The 18,522-nt window shown below is 30.7% G+C and overlaps 9 protein-coding genes across 9 annotated transcripts, besides 4 other annotated features; 3 read left to right on the forward strand and 6 right to left on the reverse strand.

Annotated features, from left to right (window-relative positions):
* Positions 1-177: 177 nt before the first annotated feature.
* On the forward strand, positions 178-1,122 carry TA10990 (mitochondrial carrier protein, putative; the record flags this gene model as incomplete). Its single annotated transcript, XM_948145.1, has 1 exon — positions 178-1,122. One exon carries the CDS (start codon positions 178-180, stop codon positions 1,120-1,122), a length of 945 nt encoding a protein of 314 aa, XP_953238.1.
* Positions 1,123-1,204: 82 nt separating this feature from the next.
* TA10985 (cullin, putative) lies at positions 1,205-3,347 on the reverse strand (the record flags this gene model as incomplete). The annotated part of the gene is made up of 4 exons (XM_948146.1): positions 1,205-2,479; positions 2,509-2,670; positions 2,701-2,958; positions 3,012-3,347. 4 exons carry the CDS (start codon positions 3,345-3,347, stop codon positions 1,205-1,207), a joined length of 2,031 nt encoding a protein of 676 aa, XP_953239.1.
* Positions 3,348-3,886: 539 nt separating this feature from the next.
* On the reverse strand, positions 3,887-4,975 carry TA10980 (uncharacterized protein; the record flags this gene model as incomplete). Its single annotated transcript, XM_948147.1, has 1 exon — positions 3,887-4,975. One exon carries the CDS (start codon positions 4,973-4,975, stop codon positions 3,887-3,889), a length of 1,089 nt encoding a protein of 362 aa, XP_953240.1.
* Positions 4,859-4,927: a sequence feature (1 probable transmembrane helix predicted for TA10980 by TMHMM2.0 at aa 17-39).
* Positions 4,976-4,988: 13 nt separating the features above from the next.
* On the reverse strand, positions 4,989-9,425 carry TA10975 (uncharacterized protein; the record flags this gene model as incomplete). The annotated part of the gene is made up of 1 exon (XM_948148.1): positions 4,989-9,425. One exon carries the CDS (start codon positions 9,423-9,425, stop codon positions 4,989-4,991), a length of 4,437 nt encoding a protein of 1,478 aa, XP_953241.1.
* A 439-nt stretch (positions 9,426-9,864) lies between these two features.
* TA10960 (HesB-family member protein, putative) lies at positions 9,865-11,107 on the forward strand (the record flags this gene model as incomplete). The annotated part of the gene is made up of 4 exons (XM_948149.1): positions 9,865-9,928; positions 10,048-10,465; positions 10,489-10,728; positions 10,822-11,107. 4 exons carry the CDS (start codon positions 9,865-9,867, stop codon positions 11,105-11,107), a joined length of 1,008 nt encoding a protein of 335 aa, XP_953242.1.
* Positions 10,302-10,370: a sequence feature (1 probable transmembrane helix predicted for TA10960 by TMHMM2.0 at aa 107-129).
* A 1-nt stretch (position 11,108) lies between the features above and the next one.
* On the reverse strand, positions 11,109-13,195 carry TA10955 (papain-family cysteine protease, putative; the record flags this gene model as incomplete). Its single annotated transcript, XM_948150.1, has 7 exons — positions 11,109-11,543; positions 11,632-11,761; positions 11,793-11,953; positions 11,989-12,137; positions 12,167-12,351; positions 12,434-12,540; positions 12,575-13,195. 7 exons carry the CDS (start codon positions 13,193-13,195, stop codon positions 11,109-11,111), a joined length of 1,788 nt encoding a protein of 595 aa, XP_953243.1.
* Positions 13,151-13,195: a sequence feature (Signal peptide predicted for TA10955 by SignalP 2.0 HMM (Signal peptide probability 0.913, signal anchor probability 0.000) with cleavage site probability 0.697 between residues 15 and 16).
* A 104-nt stretch (positions 13,196-13,299) lies between these two features.
* On the reverse strand, positions 13,300-15,492 carry TA10950 (uncharacterized protein; the record flags this gene model as incomplete). Its single annotated transcript, XM_948151.1, has 1 exon — positions 13,300-15,492. One exon carries the CDS (start codon positions 15,490-15,492, stop codon positions 13,300-13,302), a length of 2,193 nt encoding a protein of 730 aa, XP_953244.1.
* An 804-nt stretch (positions 15,493-16,296) lies between these two features.
* On the forward strand, positions 16,297-16,657 carry TA10945 (uncharacterized protein; the record flags this gene model as incomplete). The annotated part of the gene is made up of 3 exons (XM_948152.1): positions 16,297-16,415; positions 16,451-16,574; positions 16,604-16,657. 3 exons carry the CDS (start codon positions 16,297-16,299, stop codon positions 16,655-16,657), a joined length of 297 nt encoding a protein of 98 aa, XP_953245.1.
* Positions 16,485-16,544: a sequence feature (1 probable transmembrane helix predicted for TA10945 by TMHMM2.0 at aa 52-71).
* A 44-nt stretch (positions 16,658-16,701) lies between the features above and the next one.
* On the reverse strand, positions 16,702-17,892 carry TA10940 (uncharacterized protein; the record flags this gene model as incomplete). Its single annotated transcript, XM_948153.1, has 1 exon — positions 16,702-17,892. One exon carries the CDS (start codon positions 17,890-17,892, stop codon positions 16,702-16,704), a length of 1,191 nt encoding a protein of 396 aa, XP_953246.1.
* Between the last annotated feature and the right edge of the window lie 630 nt (positions 17,893-18,522).

Raw genomic sequence — 18,522 nt, forward strand, 5'->3', positions numbered from 1 at the left:
TTTTCGAAAATATGACAAAATAATAGTACTTTACACCAGCGTGAGGTGTAACCCAATTAACTTCTCTAACATACTTTTTAATCAATATTTACTTGAATAATTTAACAAAAAACATATTTTATTTATATTTAAATGTAAATTATTTATATATCGATGTAAAATATTTCGTAATAGTTCATGAATGAAATAAAGGTTAAGGGTGGTGTGGAAGGCAAAAATGATCGCAAAAATTTCGTTAAAGAGTACCCGAGCTTATCTGCTGTTTTAAATGGCTTGGCTGCTGGTATGACGAATGTTTTAATCCAGCCTTTCGCTGTTATGAGGACCACAATTCAGTCGATGAACATTTACACTCATGGCATTGGCCCTAACCGGAGCAAGATTCTTGAGATTCTCAAGAGTTTTAGGGCCGGTGGAATACGTACAATGTATCGTGGTTGTACTTCCTCAGTGTGCATTTCCGCCAGTGGTTGGCTTATTTTCAGATTCCTGTACGACAAATTTGCACACTATGAGTTTTTTAAGGATAATAGACTCTCAGTTAACTTAGCCAGAAGTGCCTCCAGTAGTCTTATAACAAGTGTTATTCTTCACCCGTTTTGGAATGCCAGATTAGCTATTGAACTTCAGAGTAGGCAAACTGGTATTGATGGGTGGCCTCAGTATCGTGGAGCACTAAATTACTTAATTCGCACACTTTATCAGAAAAATGGTATTAGGGCCACATTTCGAGGCCTTTCAGTTTCTTTATCTTCAGTTTCACATCACACTCTTCTAATCGTAATATATGACAAGCTTTCTCAGAGAAAGCTAATTAACGTTGATAACCAAGTATTTGATAAGGTTAACATATTCTTGAATGGCATGATTTCTAGGATGATTCCTACTCTCGTTTGTTACCCGCTCTATGTTAGCAGGGTTATGCAGCAGTGTCATAACACTGAGATTAGGAGTTTTTCTATTTTCCGAATCTTCCTCTGGAACTTCAAGCACAATAACCTCAAGGGCATGTACTCTGGGCTTCCAGTCCAGGTCGTAAAGTCGATGTTATCTGGTGGAATCATGTTTTCTCTGTATGAAATTCTCGTCAGAATAAGTAATCGTGTACTATTAATGTTATGATTTAAGGTAAATATGTTACTTCTTCATATTCTACATTTATATACTCTTTAGTCACCAAATGATTTATTCTCACCTTTACCACCTATAATATTCCATTAATATTTGTTTGGGATACCTCTGGGTCTATTGATTGTTCCGATACTAATTCTATCAATTCTTTCAAATTTATACTTTTGCGATCCTTCATTATCCTTACTATTTTACAGTCAATTGCGCTTTCATCTTGGAATACCTTGTTAACTCCAACTCCATTTAATTTACTCAATACTCCAGAATCCTTACTTAGTACTTTAACAGGATCATTTGGATTAATGTTAATATTGCTAGTTAAATTTTGAGTATTAAGTCTTATGGAATCCATTACTTGCATTAAAATACCACTAGTGGATTTTACAATTTTCTCAACTTGTGCCTCCTGTACATCCAATATTTTACAAACCTCAACCACTTTAAGTTCATTTACTTCGTTAAATAACAACAATATTGTTGCCTGTACTAAATTACACTCGACTGTTACTGTTCCATACTCCAAAACAACATTTGTATACACGTATCTTAAATCCTTGAACCTGTTTACTGTCTTGTAATATTCCCTATAATTCTCAAGTTCATTTGAGAAAATTGTGTTCAATTGAACTCCTTCACTTACTTCCAATGTTCCAAATACACGTGGTGTTTCCATCCTACTTAATTTTTCCCCTGATGTAGATTCCCCTATTAATTGAGAGTTAGTCTTATCCAGAACATCATTAACATTAAAGCTTGAAAGTACACACATGTTTCCAGGCACTTTACCACTACTCTCATAACTCATATTCATCATATTTGACCTCTTAAAATCACTCAAGATTGTGTTTATCACTGGGTTTCTCAGCACATTAACCTCGTTATTCAAGTTTATCCGATCACTCAGCATCCTCTTGAGCAAATACGCCTTATATTCTCTCACAAAATACTCATCGGCAACAATTACGTTATTATAGTACTTTATATAGCAGTTTATATCCATTTTATCAAATGAGTCGTCCAAATCCATAGAATCTTCATTATCAAATGTCAAATCAGTGTAACAACTATCCATCAAAATGTTGTGGAACTGCTTAATAATGTATGAGATCAACTCCTTGTTTGTATATTTTGTGAAAATGTTATTATAAGAATTCAAGAATACTTCAAAACAAGTTTTAATCAACCTCAAGTACTTGTTGTATACACTTATTACTTCATATTCCATACAATTATCTGAGTTGGATGTCTTCTTATTAATCAAATCATCAACAAATTTAGTTAATGTGCTAACTATAATTTCATTTACATTTTCCAGTTTTGACACATATTTATATATCAACTTCAGGTCCTACAAATTATCATAATCTAATTTCTTACTTCTATTCTGAAACTTTCCAACAATTCTGGCAACTCATCCTTCAACTTCTCTTTTATTCTAGTCTGATTATTGTAGAGTAAATTGTTTATAATAACATCGTGGACCTTATGGTTGTTACAAATGTACTTGTTATAGTACTCCACTTCATCATTCAGAATCGACTAAACAGTAATAATTTAGTGTTTAAATACGTCAATTATCGTTATGAAGTCCGAGAGGCTGAAGTCGTTGATATAAACTTTAGATATTGTGTTATAGTAGTTACTGTAGTTATTTATTATGTACGGCTCCAGTTCTTCTATAAACTGGAGTCCATTTGTCGAGTCCAACTTATTATACATGTCAATTATCAGTGTCACGTGTAAATTGTTCACCTCATCGCCTACTCTTCTTCTATCCAGCAAATTTAACAAATAGCGCCTCACACATCCTTTATATCTCTGGAATATCTAACAAAAAATTTTAAATTTTATATTATATTATGTTAAATAGAGCAAAATACGTAGAGCTGAAATATTGCGAGCGAGTATTGGTAAATGTTAGGTTGTAATGATAATTGGACATAGAAGCGATTTAGGTATGAAAAGATTCCATTTAATATTTTTATAAAGTTGTTATATCTTATCCAATATTCAATTATGAGTAGTGAGATTTTACTATATTCTTCAGACGATTCAATATCGATGGATTCCGATTCTTGAGCCACACTTTTCTCTCCATCATCACTAGTTCTTAATTGTAAATTATTTAATATAAATTGTGAAATCAGTTTAGTGATATTGTTGTACAATAATTCACAGTAATTTGAGTCGTTCTGTATGCAAATTTCATACACCATCCTAAAATTTATTAGGTTTACTAAGTTACATACGTATAATATTTCATATATTCGCTTCCTCTGATTTTTATTAATTTAATCTCGTCAACGTCGTGGACCGGTTCAGTTTTACTGAACACATCTTTGAGGTCCTTCGCTACGATTTCTCTTTCAATCCTAAACAAAATGAGTGAATGGATCAAACTTTTCTATGAATTGTGTTTTTATGAGACTCCAACCATTTTCAAATGCTAATAGGCTATTACTATACATAAGATGTATGGAATAAATTAAAATGTGTAGATGTTAATTCCCCACAGGGGAAGGAAGAATTGAGCCTAATTAAAGTATAGCGGTGAGCCTTTGTATATATTCAGCACTTGCAACTGTTCGCTTGTAAATGTATTACTGTAAATCTGCTTCCAGTCGTCGCCGTGTAACTTGAAGAAATCCTGCAATGTACTCTCTATTGTCGTCTTGCTTTCCTTATTATAATACTTTTTCACCTACACATTCATTTCAATATATAATTATTGGTTTTATAATGGGCGTTGTAGGAATTATATAATTAATAATTGTGTGAATAAGATGTTTGTAATTACCAGTGATAATAAGAGGTTTGGCAGCCATTTCGGTATATTGTACTTGATACTATTTATGATACAGATGATGACATCAATATTGTTAAGGGTTTTATCAATTTTCGCAATTATTCTATTTAGTGTTTCATCATTTAGTGATGAAATAACGTTTGTTAAGTTAGACTTTGCGTTCAGCTTATTGATGTAACTGTTGAAAAGTAGTTTTATTGTCTTTGTATTAACTATATAGAAAACGTTGTTGAAGAAGATCATATCCAGTAGTTTTAGTCTTTTATTATCAATGTTTTTCACTAGTTGTTTCACTACATAGTGTATTTTATGCCTTGGAACATGTGATATAACGTTATATATATCATTCGTCAGCTTCTCGTTTTGTATTGTATTAATATGTCCTGATATTCCCTCCACATCTAAGTTATACAAGTTCACCTTATAGTATGTTGTAACGAATACTGGGTCATCTGGTACTTCTAATTTCATTCCATAAAAGAATCTTACAAATGCCACAATTGTGTAAATCTCATTTCTCACCTTAAATGACTTTGATCCTAAATCTTTCAACAAAAATTTCATCTTCTTTGACAACACTTGCTCATCAATCCTTATATTCTCTTGCAACAGCACTTGGAACAGCTTCAGCTGTTTTATTTCATCATAAAACACTCCATTCGATACTCTTTTTTCCCCATCACCAACAGTTTCTAGTGTATCCTTATCAACTTCACCATTATTCCACACATTTCCAACTCCACTGTCGGTATCAGCAATAGTACAATTTAGTAAAAAGTTAATCAGCGGTGTGAAATCATTTTTGCCTTGTAACACTAGTCTCATTGTATCCATGTAATGAACCACATACTCGAGCTTAATCACACTCAAATGCTTCGACACCAGCGTCATAAACTTTAGAAATAGCCCAGACAACTTATCCCATAACTCGAGTATACACTTCAACACTCCTCCCAGAATCTCCATCAAACCTATATTCAAAATGAAATACATAATAAATTTGGAGAATAATCTTAATATAATTAACCTAGTTAACATAAATAATTAAATACTAAAAATTACTTAGATGATATTCGATATAATCACTAGAGATTTCAAGCAAGTTATATAAAATTGATTCCAGAGCTTCAACGTGTTTTTCAGGTGTTTGAGAGTTGTTCATTAGGAACTTGAAATAATGGTATGAGAGGAAGAAATTGTATTTTGAGACTATGGTAGAGTTACTTGAAATTCTATTCCTAGGCCATGACTTGTCAAATTTAATCACATTCATTACTATACTGGATAAGTTGTTTGATACAACGGTGGTTACATCGTGGTTACAGTATACTAGGCCGTTGAATATCGTGTTCATCACACTCAGATCCAGTAATTTTTCCTTAACAACCGCGTCTGCAACTCTACCACTATTCAAGCTCATGAGCGTGATTAGCATATACTGAAACGCAAGTGACTGGAGATAGTTGTTGTTGACGTCATTCAGCAGACTTAATACGTGCAAAAAGAACTTGTTTTCGTAGACCACATACTTGCTGTATATCAGCAAGAGCGTAGAGAAATATATGTTATATCTCCAGTTATCCACCTCCGCCACACTCATAACGTTCCTCAAAACACTCAACATCTTATCAATTTTAACTGTACTTGGCGTGTCTTGGATATCTATATTTTCTTGATTCACATTCTCATCTTCAAAACTAGAGTGCTCTGGTGAATCTACTACCCCAATTTTGTCATTTGAGCTGTCCAGTTCTCTTTGGCTTAGAAACAAAATAAACAGCACATCATACTTTGTGATTAGTGAGTCATTGTTTGTTGAGATAACCTTTAAAAAGAACTTCAGAAACAGCTCCAGGAGCGTGAAATTTAGTGAAATATACGTCAGTGTGTTAGCGTCAAATAATGGCAAGATGTTATGGAATAGTGTGAAATTATCATCTGGTGTTGAAACTAGTTCCTTCAAAATGGCCGAAAGCACATAATATTTCATATTCTTGTGGATCATCGTTATGCTCTTCAGTATCATTATACTATTATTGACCACATTCTTATAGTTCAATTCACAGATTTTTACAACCACTAAATCCACCAAACTTCTTACTTGAGGATTATCTACAAAATTTCGTACCTGACCATTACCCACAGCATTTGATAGTTGTCGATTATTAACCTTTTCAAATTTATTTTGTGCTAGCGTGTTATAATTGATCTTCCTCAGGTTAATGAAGTTGTAAAAGTAGTCCTGGACTATCGTCATGTAGGAGCTGAAGTTGATGTCCATGAGGTATGAATTTTTCGTAAGTCCGCAGTGAAATGATATGTATTTAACCACAGGCTTTGTCGTAGTTATTGACACATTATTCTGCAGCTTCAGGTTGAATATAAAGTCATAGTTGTTTGAAATATCCGTAGAGAAGTAATTTTTAGACGCCAGGAAGTTAATAAATTTTGTCAGCTTCTCGGCTACCACTGAGCCATAAACGTTCTTGTAGATTTTACTCACCACTCCCAATACATACTTCTCTACTGTACCTCTTAAACTGAAATTATCTCCAACTCTATGATTCAAACACTTTACCACTTCTGAGTAATTAGAAACCAACTCATCTTCAGAAGATTGCTCAGAATCGGTTTCCATATCATTTTCACTCATTTCAGTACTATCACCTGAATCTCTAATCTCTATGTCAACTAGAACTATAGACTTGATTAAATACTTGCATAGAATTATAATCTTATTAATCTCATCATCTGTGGTATCATCTGGTTGTTTCTTCTCGTTTAAGGCGTTATACTTTAAATTAATTGTGTCCATTAATATCAATAGAAGCTGTTTATACATTTTATAATGCGACATAGACGGGACATACCATCCAATGTTCGTTTCACCATTATCCACAGTGACTACACTCATATTGTCAGTTGTTGGTACTTGTGCAGTTGTGTATATATTATATATTGAATGGTTTAGTCTATAAATGAGTTTCACAATTAGTTTATAAGCGTGTTTATCCTTGTACTGAAGACCTTTATTAATTACTTCTCTGATTTCGCTGAAATAATTACTGTTAAAGTTATATCTAATTGCTGAAATCAAACAGTTTAAATGAAACCTCAGCCTCTTGTCATCTTCAGATAATCCTTTTATATTATTTATAATCAACTTCGTGGTCACTCCTATCCCTTTTAAGTATGAAATACTTGATAGTATTGACGTGACATGCTTGATTATGGTCAATTTGTAAGAATATTCGTCAATAAATTTCATTAACTTGTTGAGGATAACTGACATCGTCTCGTCATCAACCACTGACAATAGGTTAATTATTGTCGACTTTATCAGTATATATATTGAAACGTCTACATTGTTCATCAGCGACATTCCCTTCAGGTCCACCTCATTTATATTCTCATATAGCTCCAACACCTTATCCACGTACACTATGGTAAACTCGTTAAGTTGGAACATCAGCTCATCATAAACCTCAGACGCTTCATTTGACCCTTCAAATAAATTTTCTTGTACCAACCCATCCCTTGGTGTCAACAAGCTAAATTTATTATCTTCATTGTTCAGGGATTTAAGGTTATTCTTAATACTGAACAAATACTCTAGCATCAACGATATTAGGATGAGGATTTGTATATTGATAAAGGGCTCCGACAATGCAATGTACGATATTGCTGTGTAAAACAGGTTCATTATCATATGAGGCATGTGCTTTACAATTAGCGGTATGAGCTGGATAATCACTCTTATTGACGTGAGCAGTCTGTTATGTTCTGCACACTCCGTCAGGCTTTCACTAAAATACTCAACCACCTTAATCAGGTAATCCTCCTTATTAATGTAGCAGATGTTCCTTATGATTATCTCATAATTATTACATATCTTCATGTTCTTATTGTATATTCCAATAAGACTAATTGTGTAGAGAAGATCACAAATATTATCACGCCCAGATTCGCCAGACTCACTATCCATTGATTTTCTATTTATATACTTATTTCTTAGTAGTTTTCTCGAGTGTGATACTATAATGTACTTTAGGAACAGCGATATGTTATGTGACCATTTCCCACTACTTGATGGGTGTGCGTATGGGTAGAGAATATTAATCAAACGCTTCAAACTTCTGAATATATCATCTGGGTCATCATCCACAAATGACTCATCAAACTCTCCAGCTTCTTCCTTAACTTCAGATAATTCTACTCCATTTGACTGCATTGAGCTAGACTCGTGGTTAAGTGATAGTGATGAACTAAATCTACGTGTACACAAATCATTTTCGTGCAGTATTAGAATCAGCAGTTTAGAGGTTTTTTTAAACAGTTTAAATGTTTTCGGCAACAAACATGTGTACTCTCCAGGCATAATTTCCTTATACTTTTCAAGTTTTGGCTTATTTGGTAAATCAAACAAATTAAGTGTTATGTTAAATATTGTCGGTATTTTACCCTTGAAGTGTGGACATACACACTGACTTGTGGCCCAGCCGAACTTAGCTGCTCTAAAGAAAAATGTAAAGAACATTGGGTGCCATGAGGATACAATATCTCCATTCACTAGGTCCCACCACTTAAACAATAGTCCTTTAACAAGCAAATCATACAGTGTGCTGTTTGGGCACAACAACAGTATGATGCGGAACTTGTAGAATATGACGCAATTTCCCACATCTATTTCAATATCTCTCAACTCTTTTGCCAACTCTTCACTCATCGGCTCATCACAAAATTTTGGGTCAAGTGATATGTCACAAGAAAATGGCTCATTGGTATGACTTGTACTGGAGTCCAAATCTGAAAAATCCTGGTTATTATATCTTAAAATATATTTGATTAGAAAGTTTCCGATATCTCTTCGAAAAATCCATATTCTTCTTATAAGGTATGATAGTCTGACTAGTGACGTTATCCATCCTCTCCTTTTTGTGTAACTAACAGCCATTCTATATGAATAGTCTGGGCTAAAATAACTCTCAATAGCTTTAAGAATCACTTCAATTCTTATGAAATCTAGTATCTCGTTAAAATATTCAGCTCTTTCTTTACATCCTTTTTCCCAAATCGAATGTAATAGATGTACGCAGCATTCCAAAATAGAGTTTAATAATTTACAACAGCGTACTCTGAGCTTCAATGAAAGTTTGTTCTGAAATACGTATACTTGTTCGAGTTCAGACTCATTATAATACACATCTAAATTATTTGTTTTTATTATATTATACATTGAGATCAGCCATAATTTTCTGCCGATTGGTACCAAAACTTTCAATAATTCTAGCGTTGGTTGGCTGTTTTCGCCGCAGGTATACTGTAGATACTTATCTATGCAGGTAAGCATTGACGATAATTCTGAATTTTTCCAGCGTTTTTCTATGAAATCTAGAAATATACTGCAATCTTGGTCGTACTGCTGTTTAACAAAGGCTGGTAGCGCCTTTGAAACGCTAGAAGATATTTCAAAGCAGATATCTTCCATATCTTCTGATTTGATAAATCACTACATTTAAATCATTTTATAAATATTTTGCTCATTATCTAATCCTCGTAAAATCAATGATCAATTTGCGATGATTGTAGGGTCCAATGAATACATATTAACTATTAACACATTTAATCATTTTTTAAACTTTTAAAATTATGATAATTTTATTTTTTAATACTTTAAAGTTTAATCTGAATATACTTATGAATATTTATTTTAATATTTATCCCATATCTCATGGCTCACTGATCTTCATTCATTTAATTCACATCTCAGAATATTTAATATATCTATTATATTATATTATTTAAAATATATTTATATAGGATTATTTAATTAATTATAACAAATTTTCAATTTTATGTTCTATTAAGTAATAATTTTATTTATCAACAAATCAATATATTAAACTTAATTAATAATAAACAACAATATGATAAGAGGATTTAAAAAGAAAAAATCTAACAAGATTAAATCCTTTTTTAAAGGACTTAGTTGTAACAAGAATGATAAAATGGGTTATTGATTTTAATTTATTTCATATTTTATTTTTTATTTTTATTTAACTTATATTATTTATCTGTTTAATATATTTAATTTTCTTTATTATTTTTAGTATCTAAAAACTTCGATATTGACTATGATGAAGAATTACATAATCACATTCCAAATAATGATTTAAAACTTAAAACACTAAAACTTTGTCCTAAATCAACACAAACTGATTTTAAAAAGTTAAGTAATAATAGTTCCCAAACTAAATGGGAATCCAATGTTAGGCTCTCAGAATATGATGTTGAATACTTTAAACAATTAGTTGATAATAATTTGAAAATACACCAAAGGGATATTTTAATTGAAAATAGAAGATTAGCTATTACTCGAGTCGTTTATATTATTTTATTAAAAATTAGCTTTAATTTTAATTATTTCATTTCCAAATGTGAATTTACACATTTAAAACAACAACTTTATAATAATTTTATAATAACTTTGTCGAGAATTTTAACTTACAATATTTTAAACAACTTGAGGTAATTTTATAAAATAACATTTCTTTTAGATTTTCCATAAATTATTTGAAATTCAACATTCACTCAAATAATCTTAATTCTCATATTAAAAACAAATTACCAACTTCAAACTCTCAAACAAATTCAACAATTTGTAACCCTTTTAATGAATGTTCATTTTATTGTACATACTTTTGCAAAACATTACAAAACTTGATATTTTGTACCAAGTTCAGATATTTTAATGAAATATATAGAAATTCAATTAGAAGAAAGTATTCCATGTATAGACCTCGGAATGATTCCATAGCCGCTCTGGATTTCTTTTTATAGTTAATAATGATAAAGTTGTTAAACCTAACAAATAACGCATTAAGGAAATTAAAAAGTTTGAAAGAAGTGGATAAACACTTGCACATAAATGTTACTGGAGGAGGCTGCTCAGGGTTCCAGTATCATTTCAATATATTGAATGGGTTGGATAATAATACCGTATTAATATATGATAATGACATTAAAATATTTAGTAATAAAGAGTCAATAGAGCTCATTAAGTCGTGTACATTAGATTTCCAGGAGGAACTAATTGGGTCGAAATTTACGTTGGACATACCAAATTCGACGAGAAAGTGCTCTTGTGGAAACTCGTTTGAAATTGAATAGTTTATACACCACACATCATGCAGTCGTAGTCTTTGTCAATGGAGAAGAGGCAAAGACCAATATCTTTTACGTTGTAAGATTTACACATTTCTAAATTTCGTTTACATTTCTCTACACATTCGTCATTCCTATCCCTATTTATACTAAATGCCCTGTTGCAGTCAAGTTCCGGACTCGTTTGACCTATAATAAATTTTAAAAATAATCCTTTACCTTCTTGGAATATTAACCTTGAGTATACTTTATTATTGTATTTGACATTTATCTTCTTTGTTACTCCGTTGCTTAGTTTACTTAACTTTTGAGGTACGTATCCGTATTTTACCTTGTTCGTATTCTTATTAATCTTGACATTTAAAACAACTAAAAGATAGTATTTTGTATATCTGTTACCTGCATATTCAAAAATATTCCCATTACAGTTGCCAGGTCCATCCTATATTAATTTATTCTCCAATTCAATTATTATAGTTTTAATTTAGTATTTAATTATTATATCTACTGGTAAATTAGTATTAAATTACTATATCTAGTCTAAAGTTTCCATTGTCTCCCCAATTTGGACCCCAACTGTTTCGAATTAACCAATATCTTCGAGTTTCATTATACTCGTTCACGTAATTACCATACCCAATTATAACCATTGAATGAGTTCTAATTAATGTTAATGAAATTTAAAACAAACCCATATCCATGATGACATAGGTTCAGAACCTTTTTACCATCATGATCTGGTTTCAGAACTGATTTCCCCTTCATACTGATAACCACACTACCCTTTTCCTTTATCATGTCCTTTACCAAGTTTATAAACTCGTTCTTATCGTCATACTCTTCCCTCTTAATCTAAAACAAATTCATTTAGGAATAAATCTTATTACAAGTATGAATCCTTTGAATGAGTTTAATTTGTTGTTTTTGGGTGACAGAAGTTCTATTTTCGGCTTCTGGTTTATCCAACTGTAATCCCATCTTGGGCAAGTGTTCAAAACAGGAACGTTGTACTTGACGTTGTCCTTGCTCGGTATAACTAAAATCAAATTACAAAATATAATTTACATTCGAATTGTGAGATGATTTGGCTGAAATCATAAGTGTTTCCTCCTTTGCAAGGATCTCTGTTATTCACACTCAGGCATGACGCAATATACATTTCAGAGAACCTTCTAATTTGCTTCGTGGCACTTTCCATACATAGCAAAATCTCCAAATGGAGCGTATTCGCAAATATCCAACAACTCCCACTATTAAATATTTATATACACTATTCTTTATAACATGCATATTTAAAATATTTGTATATAATGGTTTTATAAATAGTCTTACCATCCATATTGATTTTGTGGGTAAAGTCTTGATATACAGCTGTTTCTATCTTTTAACCTCATGCATTCATAATCGTTACAATAGGGATCTCGAGTATTCAAGTGGTTCTAAACATTTTTTACACAATGTGTTTATGGTTACCTTATCGTATGAATATAACAATTCATGTACTGAAACTTTTGGCTTTATGTTCAAGGGTTTCAAACCCTCCAGAGTCAAATCCGTAGCTTCACTCTCCAGTTCTAGAAGTGAATTTCCACCACCTGCATAAGTGTTTTTTGAGAATAATGATATGAGTGACAAGGGCTCATATTTGTTACAGTCGGTTGGTGAATATATTGTATTCGCACAAGATAAACAGTGTTCCAACTTCTTTCCATTCGCGCCTGACAACGCACAGTTTATGTTATTCATTACACAGGTTTTTGTGTTTCTGTTGTTGTACGGCTGTGGTGGTCTGGTGTTTGTAGGTTGTGTATGCTGAGGATTCAACGGAGCTCTTTGATGTTGAAGATTGTCATTCCTAGCATTATACTGTGGATACACTTCATTATTCTGCTGCGAATTGTGGTTATTCTCATATCCAGGATGGTTGGCATTAACTCTATTTGTTGGTGGATTTTGTACGTTTGTATCGTTTAAGAGTTTAACGTCATTAATTTGTATGTTTCCATTATCATCTACTAGTGCCAGGTTAATGTTAAAATTGCGTTTATACCCTTGTATAAGTACAAGATTTGCTAGAATTAATAGAACTTTCATTTTTCATGCAATACTTTAAATAATTCATTTCGCTTACATTCGCATGAATCGGTCATGTACACTGAAAGTATAATAGCGAATCATATAAATGTATATATACAACATTAAACATCTTTTACAATTACTATATCTATTTTAAAACAATTTATTTGTTTATCTATATACATTTTATTATTATTAAATTCCATATATTCTTCTTCGACTTCTTCTGAATCATATAGCTCATTGAAGATTTCTATTAGATTCTCTGGTACTACCATCGGTATTGTATCATTTGACTCTATGTTCTTTATACAATTTTGTGGAGAATTTATTTTATTTTCTAACTTGTAGTAAATTGGGAATATAGGCAGATATATGTTATTCATCAGTAGTGTGTAGAAAAACTTGAATTTTCTCAAAAGGCTCGGTGACGATTTTACGTATGTTACATGACGTAATAGGTTTTCCATACAATTTAAAATCAACTCTTCCTTCCAATAACTTCTGTTTAATCTACTTTTCACTTGGTTTAAAATATTTTCTTGTTCACACTCGATTGCATTTTCCTTATTATACCAATTATTATCATAGTTTTCATAGTAGTTTAACAACTTCAGTATAGCTTTAACTTCACTTGTTGGTATTCTTTTACTTTTACTTGTGTTTAACTTACATTCGCTCAACTGATAATTATTAAAGCAGATATTTGTGAATGAGAGTAGGTATGTAATTATATTGCTAGACTTTAATTCATGTAGTATTGGGTTAACTATGTCCTTTATTATAAAGAGTATATTCAGGCTATATTCTGTGTAGTACTCTAAACCTGTAATTGCGTCACAAATAAGTATTAAATTATTTGGCTCTACAGCTTGTAGTTTCTTACATGTTTGTTCATGATTAAATGGCGGTTTTGGCAGATTATTGAAGGCATATAAATTTTTTGGTTTCTTTTCCGCCACCAATTCATCCCGTGTACTATTATTTGGTATTGTATTAACTAGTTTTGACAAATATGTTACTTTTCTAAAGTTTAACTTGTTCATTGTGTTTAGTATTATACTTATTTGAACCACATTCAACTGGTCCAAGTAACTGTTACAGATGATTTTCAGTATATAATTAACCAGTTTATAATTGTATTTGTACACTTTATTCTTGTTTTCTGCAGACACTATGTACATGTTTGTATCTCGATCTTCATTACATTCATCTTCAGTTTCTAATTTACATAAATTATCAGAATCTTCTTCTTTATGGGCCTTTTCTTCTATTTCAACTTTATTTTCTTGATTTTTTGATATTGTGTCATGTATTTTTGATATTGTGTTTAATAACTGTATTGTAGTTTGGAGTGTCATGTGTGATAGTGACTTACTAATTATTCGATATATGTGCAGTATCAAATCAATGTTGAAATAGTTCAGCTTCACCATTGAGCTGAGTGAGATTGTTATCGAGTTGACATTGAAGTTGTTATCTTTTTTATATCTTTTAACTACTTTTGAGAGGAATTCATAGTTTACATAATGTAGTCTCTGGAATCCATATATGATTGAAGAGAAGTGCGATTCTGACACATTATCTAGTTTAAGCAGTTGTTCGCATGTTTTGTCAAAAAAATCACTCAATTTTTCCAACTGGAAATCTGCCGGCTGAATTCTGCCTAAATTTTGTATTAGCAGTGCCAGAGTTCCTACGTGTAACTCAGTTGGTTTAGACTGTTGTAACTTCAAAATCAACGCCTCGATCAGATTCTGGCTATAATAATTCTTCAACGTTAGTTGTAGCAGATTACTGATGTCAGAAACACTAAGGAGATCTAAATCCTTAAGAATCCTCTTATCGATTTTCTCAAACATGTATTCGTCCATATCTTTGAATCCTTCATTTCTAAGATTTTTCAACACACAATTCTCCAGTTGTTCATTCTCTACAAAATCTTGTTTCTCAGCTAAGTTTTTAAGGTAACTGTCTTGATTCTTTTGATTCAATTCGCCTTCTAAGTCATTTGCTTGATCTTTAATTTGATAATTGTTATTTTGTGAAGGAAGATTTCCATTATTACTAATCCTACGGTTCAGGGGATCAGAGATTGAGCCAGAATTGCGATTTTCTTCATTAGACAATGAGTAGTAACCTCGTTTATGAAATTTTTTATAAATATTATTTGATTTATGATACAAAGGTTTAAATAATGTTACATAGTTGTTAAATGAAACAGAATGATAAAAACAATTGCGATGAACTAAAATGGTATAAGAATTTGCGATGACATTTCTGTTTCGAATTAATTTATTCGAATATAGATACATAAATATATATACAATTGATGAAAATAAACAATAATATAGGGTGATGTTATAATTAATTAATATTCAATATATTATTTTTATAATTACAAACAATTTATATTTATTTCAAATTTATTCTAAATTCATTTAAAAGTTTTATATATTTGTTATATCAATTATTACAACATATAATGATTGTTATTGTTACACATTTAGATTCCTGTGTTTAATGCAATCTAATTTCATTTCATAATTAAATATTTCCTTATTTTGGCAATTGAATAGAAATTATGGATGTTAAATCATTATTTTATTATATTTTTTTTACTACAATTACAAGTTTATGTGTAATATCAATAATGAATATCGAATGTACAACTGATATAAACGCATATAAAGATATCCAAAAAATATTATCTGAAGATTTTAACCCTCATATACCACAGGTTGAACACCACGTAATGCCCTGGAAAATGAACTACTCATTTACGAACAAGAAAATTTTAGAGTTTAGGAACATATCAGTATGACTATTAAATTATTAATGTATTTAGGATTTCCCTTCAGATGGGATTTGCAAGTGTACTCTGGAAGGTGTGTTTAATAATTTAATAATAAATTGTAGAGGTTAATGAAGAAGAATCCAACATCATTTTTGGTTCAGATCTAATTTAACATTTTGAAACATTTTTAATTTTTAATAACAATATTTTTAAATTAAATTATATGTGTTTGTTTTCTAAATATTTTTTCATAATTTATATATATAATACAGTCGGGCTACAATGTGACATAAACAAAATGATATTATTATAAATTATAAATATGGTTTTTGGAAGTCCTTTTTCAGACAAATACTCGAATCGTATTCTAGAAAGTTTAAAAAAGAGCAGAAAGGGTAGAGATGCTTTCGCCTCTTTTTATAACTTTGTTAATAGTACCAAGTAAAATTAAACTAATTTAATTTTAATTATTATAGGATATATGACCATGTTTTAAAACATACACATCGGTATTGGCTGTTTAGCATTTTTGGAGGCTTTATTTCACTTTACTGTCTGAGCTCTGTTTGTGATAGTATTTGGAAACACGTTAACAGAGGAGTAAGTATTAAATTTTAATTGTTTTTTAGAGACTTTACATTCATTTAGAAAATGATCAACCTAAAGCTGAGTTGAATGAATAATTTTTTAATTCATATAATTTAATGTGAATCTACATAATAAAACATTAGTAATTATTAAACATTTGGTTTTGGTTAAAGTACCAAGGATTATCCATTGAACTTCCAACTTTGTTGTGCTCCATTATTTCATTAGGATTGAAATTTTGCGAATTGGGTATAAAATTGCCAGTATAACTCATCTGGCTATCTGGATTTTGACTATAAATTAAATTTTGTGCACTATGATTACAGTTCATTAGCGAGTTCATGTACTCTTGTTGATATGTGTTATCATTTTGATTAGCAAAGTAAAGTTTCCTAATTAGCGACTTGTTCTGTTTGCCTTTAGGAGGTCCTTCAGTACGTCTACAAAAAGGGTTTCCAGGAGTAGTATTTTGTATCTTGCCAACTGATGCGTTGAGAAACTCAAGATAGTATTTGGCTCTTTTGTGAGCACCAAGAAACCCATAACGTGTTCCTGAAAAATATTTGTATACTCTCCTGTTAGTAATAGGGTTATCCCACCTTACGACCCATTTTTTGCTCTTACTCTTCCATTTCAAACCGCTTATAGATGTGTAAATAGGATCACTTCTATTAGCCGGAGGATTTGTCCCATCTGTACAATCGACATCAGATACACTGTCATTTTCAATAGTGCTGTTACTGAATTTATCTGCGTCTTTCAAATTCATCATCTTAGAATCGATCATATTGTTAGGCAAGTTACTAATGTTGACCATATTGTTCGGGTTATGGACATTAGGTATATTATAAATCACTGGATAATTCATATAGTACTGATATTGATCATAATAACAGTCATCTTTGTTGTCAATTTCACAAGTTGTACTTACACTATCAACATACTTTGGATTTGTATATGATTGAATATTTGAATTTGGTATTACCTTTTCACTATTTATACACTTGGTATTTTCTCCTGAGTAAACATTTGGGCCATTGTAGCCGTAATTATATTCCAAACAATAATTATCCAGCTTATAATTCTGAAATTCATCCATTTTATAATTCATTACATTTTCAGTACCATTCGAATTGTTATTTTTATAATCATAAACGTTTTGTTGTGTATAGTCATGTGGTTTGTTCTCACTTTGATACTCTTGATAACAATTTTCTTCAAGATACTGTTCACTGTTTATAAAATCTTCATAGTTATTATCCTTTAGGTTATCATAATTCTGGTTATTTAATACACACTCATAATCTTTTGTGTTTAAGACATTATCCATCTTTAGAAATGTATTTTTTAAATATAGAATTGTTATTTTAATTTTATATTCGATTAAAATTTGATTTATTAAATACAAAAGTTTCTAATTTAACCTTTATATTTTTATACTTGATGAAATATTAACAAAAATAAATATTAATTTGAATATTCAATTCATTGCGATTATATTTTCTTTGGCGATTTTCACTAATTTGATAAACATTTGTCAGAGTTAATCAACTGATTGAAAATTTCAGCGGTATTTTTTCTCATCTACAAGTGTCATTATGCTGCTGCCTACATTAAATAGCACATCCAATTACTAGGTTTATTGTACTGTTGTTTAGATATAGTTGATGGAAAATATTTTACAAAGCATATATAATAGGAATCATTCAAGATCCAATGTATTAAAAACTAGTCATGACTTTTAGGAAGCGAAAATGTGTAAGAGTTAATAAGTTAGTGTCATAATGAGTTTCATCTAATTATTATAAAACATATTAGATCTAATATGAATCGAAATATAACATAAAATTCAACATTATTAAGTTAGTATAAAATTTGGAAATAGCTATGTATGCAGTAAAACGAGCCAACATGATTATCTATTTAAATATAGATTAAAAATATTAATATAAAATAAAAA

This window comes from Theileria annulata, chromosome 4 (assembly GCF_000003225.4).
Source record: "Theileria annulata chromosome 4, complete sequence, *** SEQUENCING IN PROGRESS ***".
Taxonomy (NCBI): Eukaryota; Apicomplexa; class Aconoidasida; order Piroplasmida; family Theileriidae; genus Theileria; species Theileria annulata.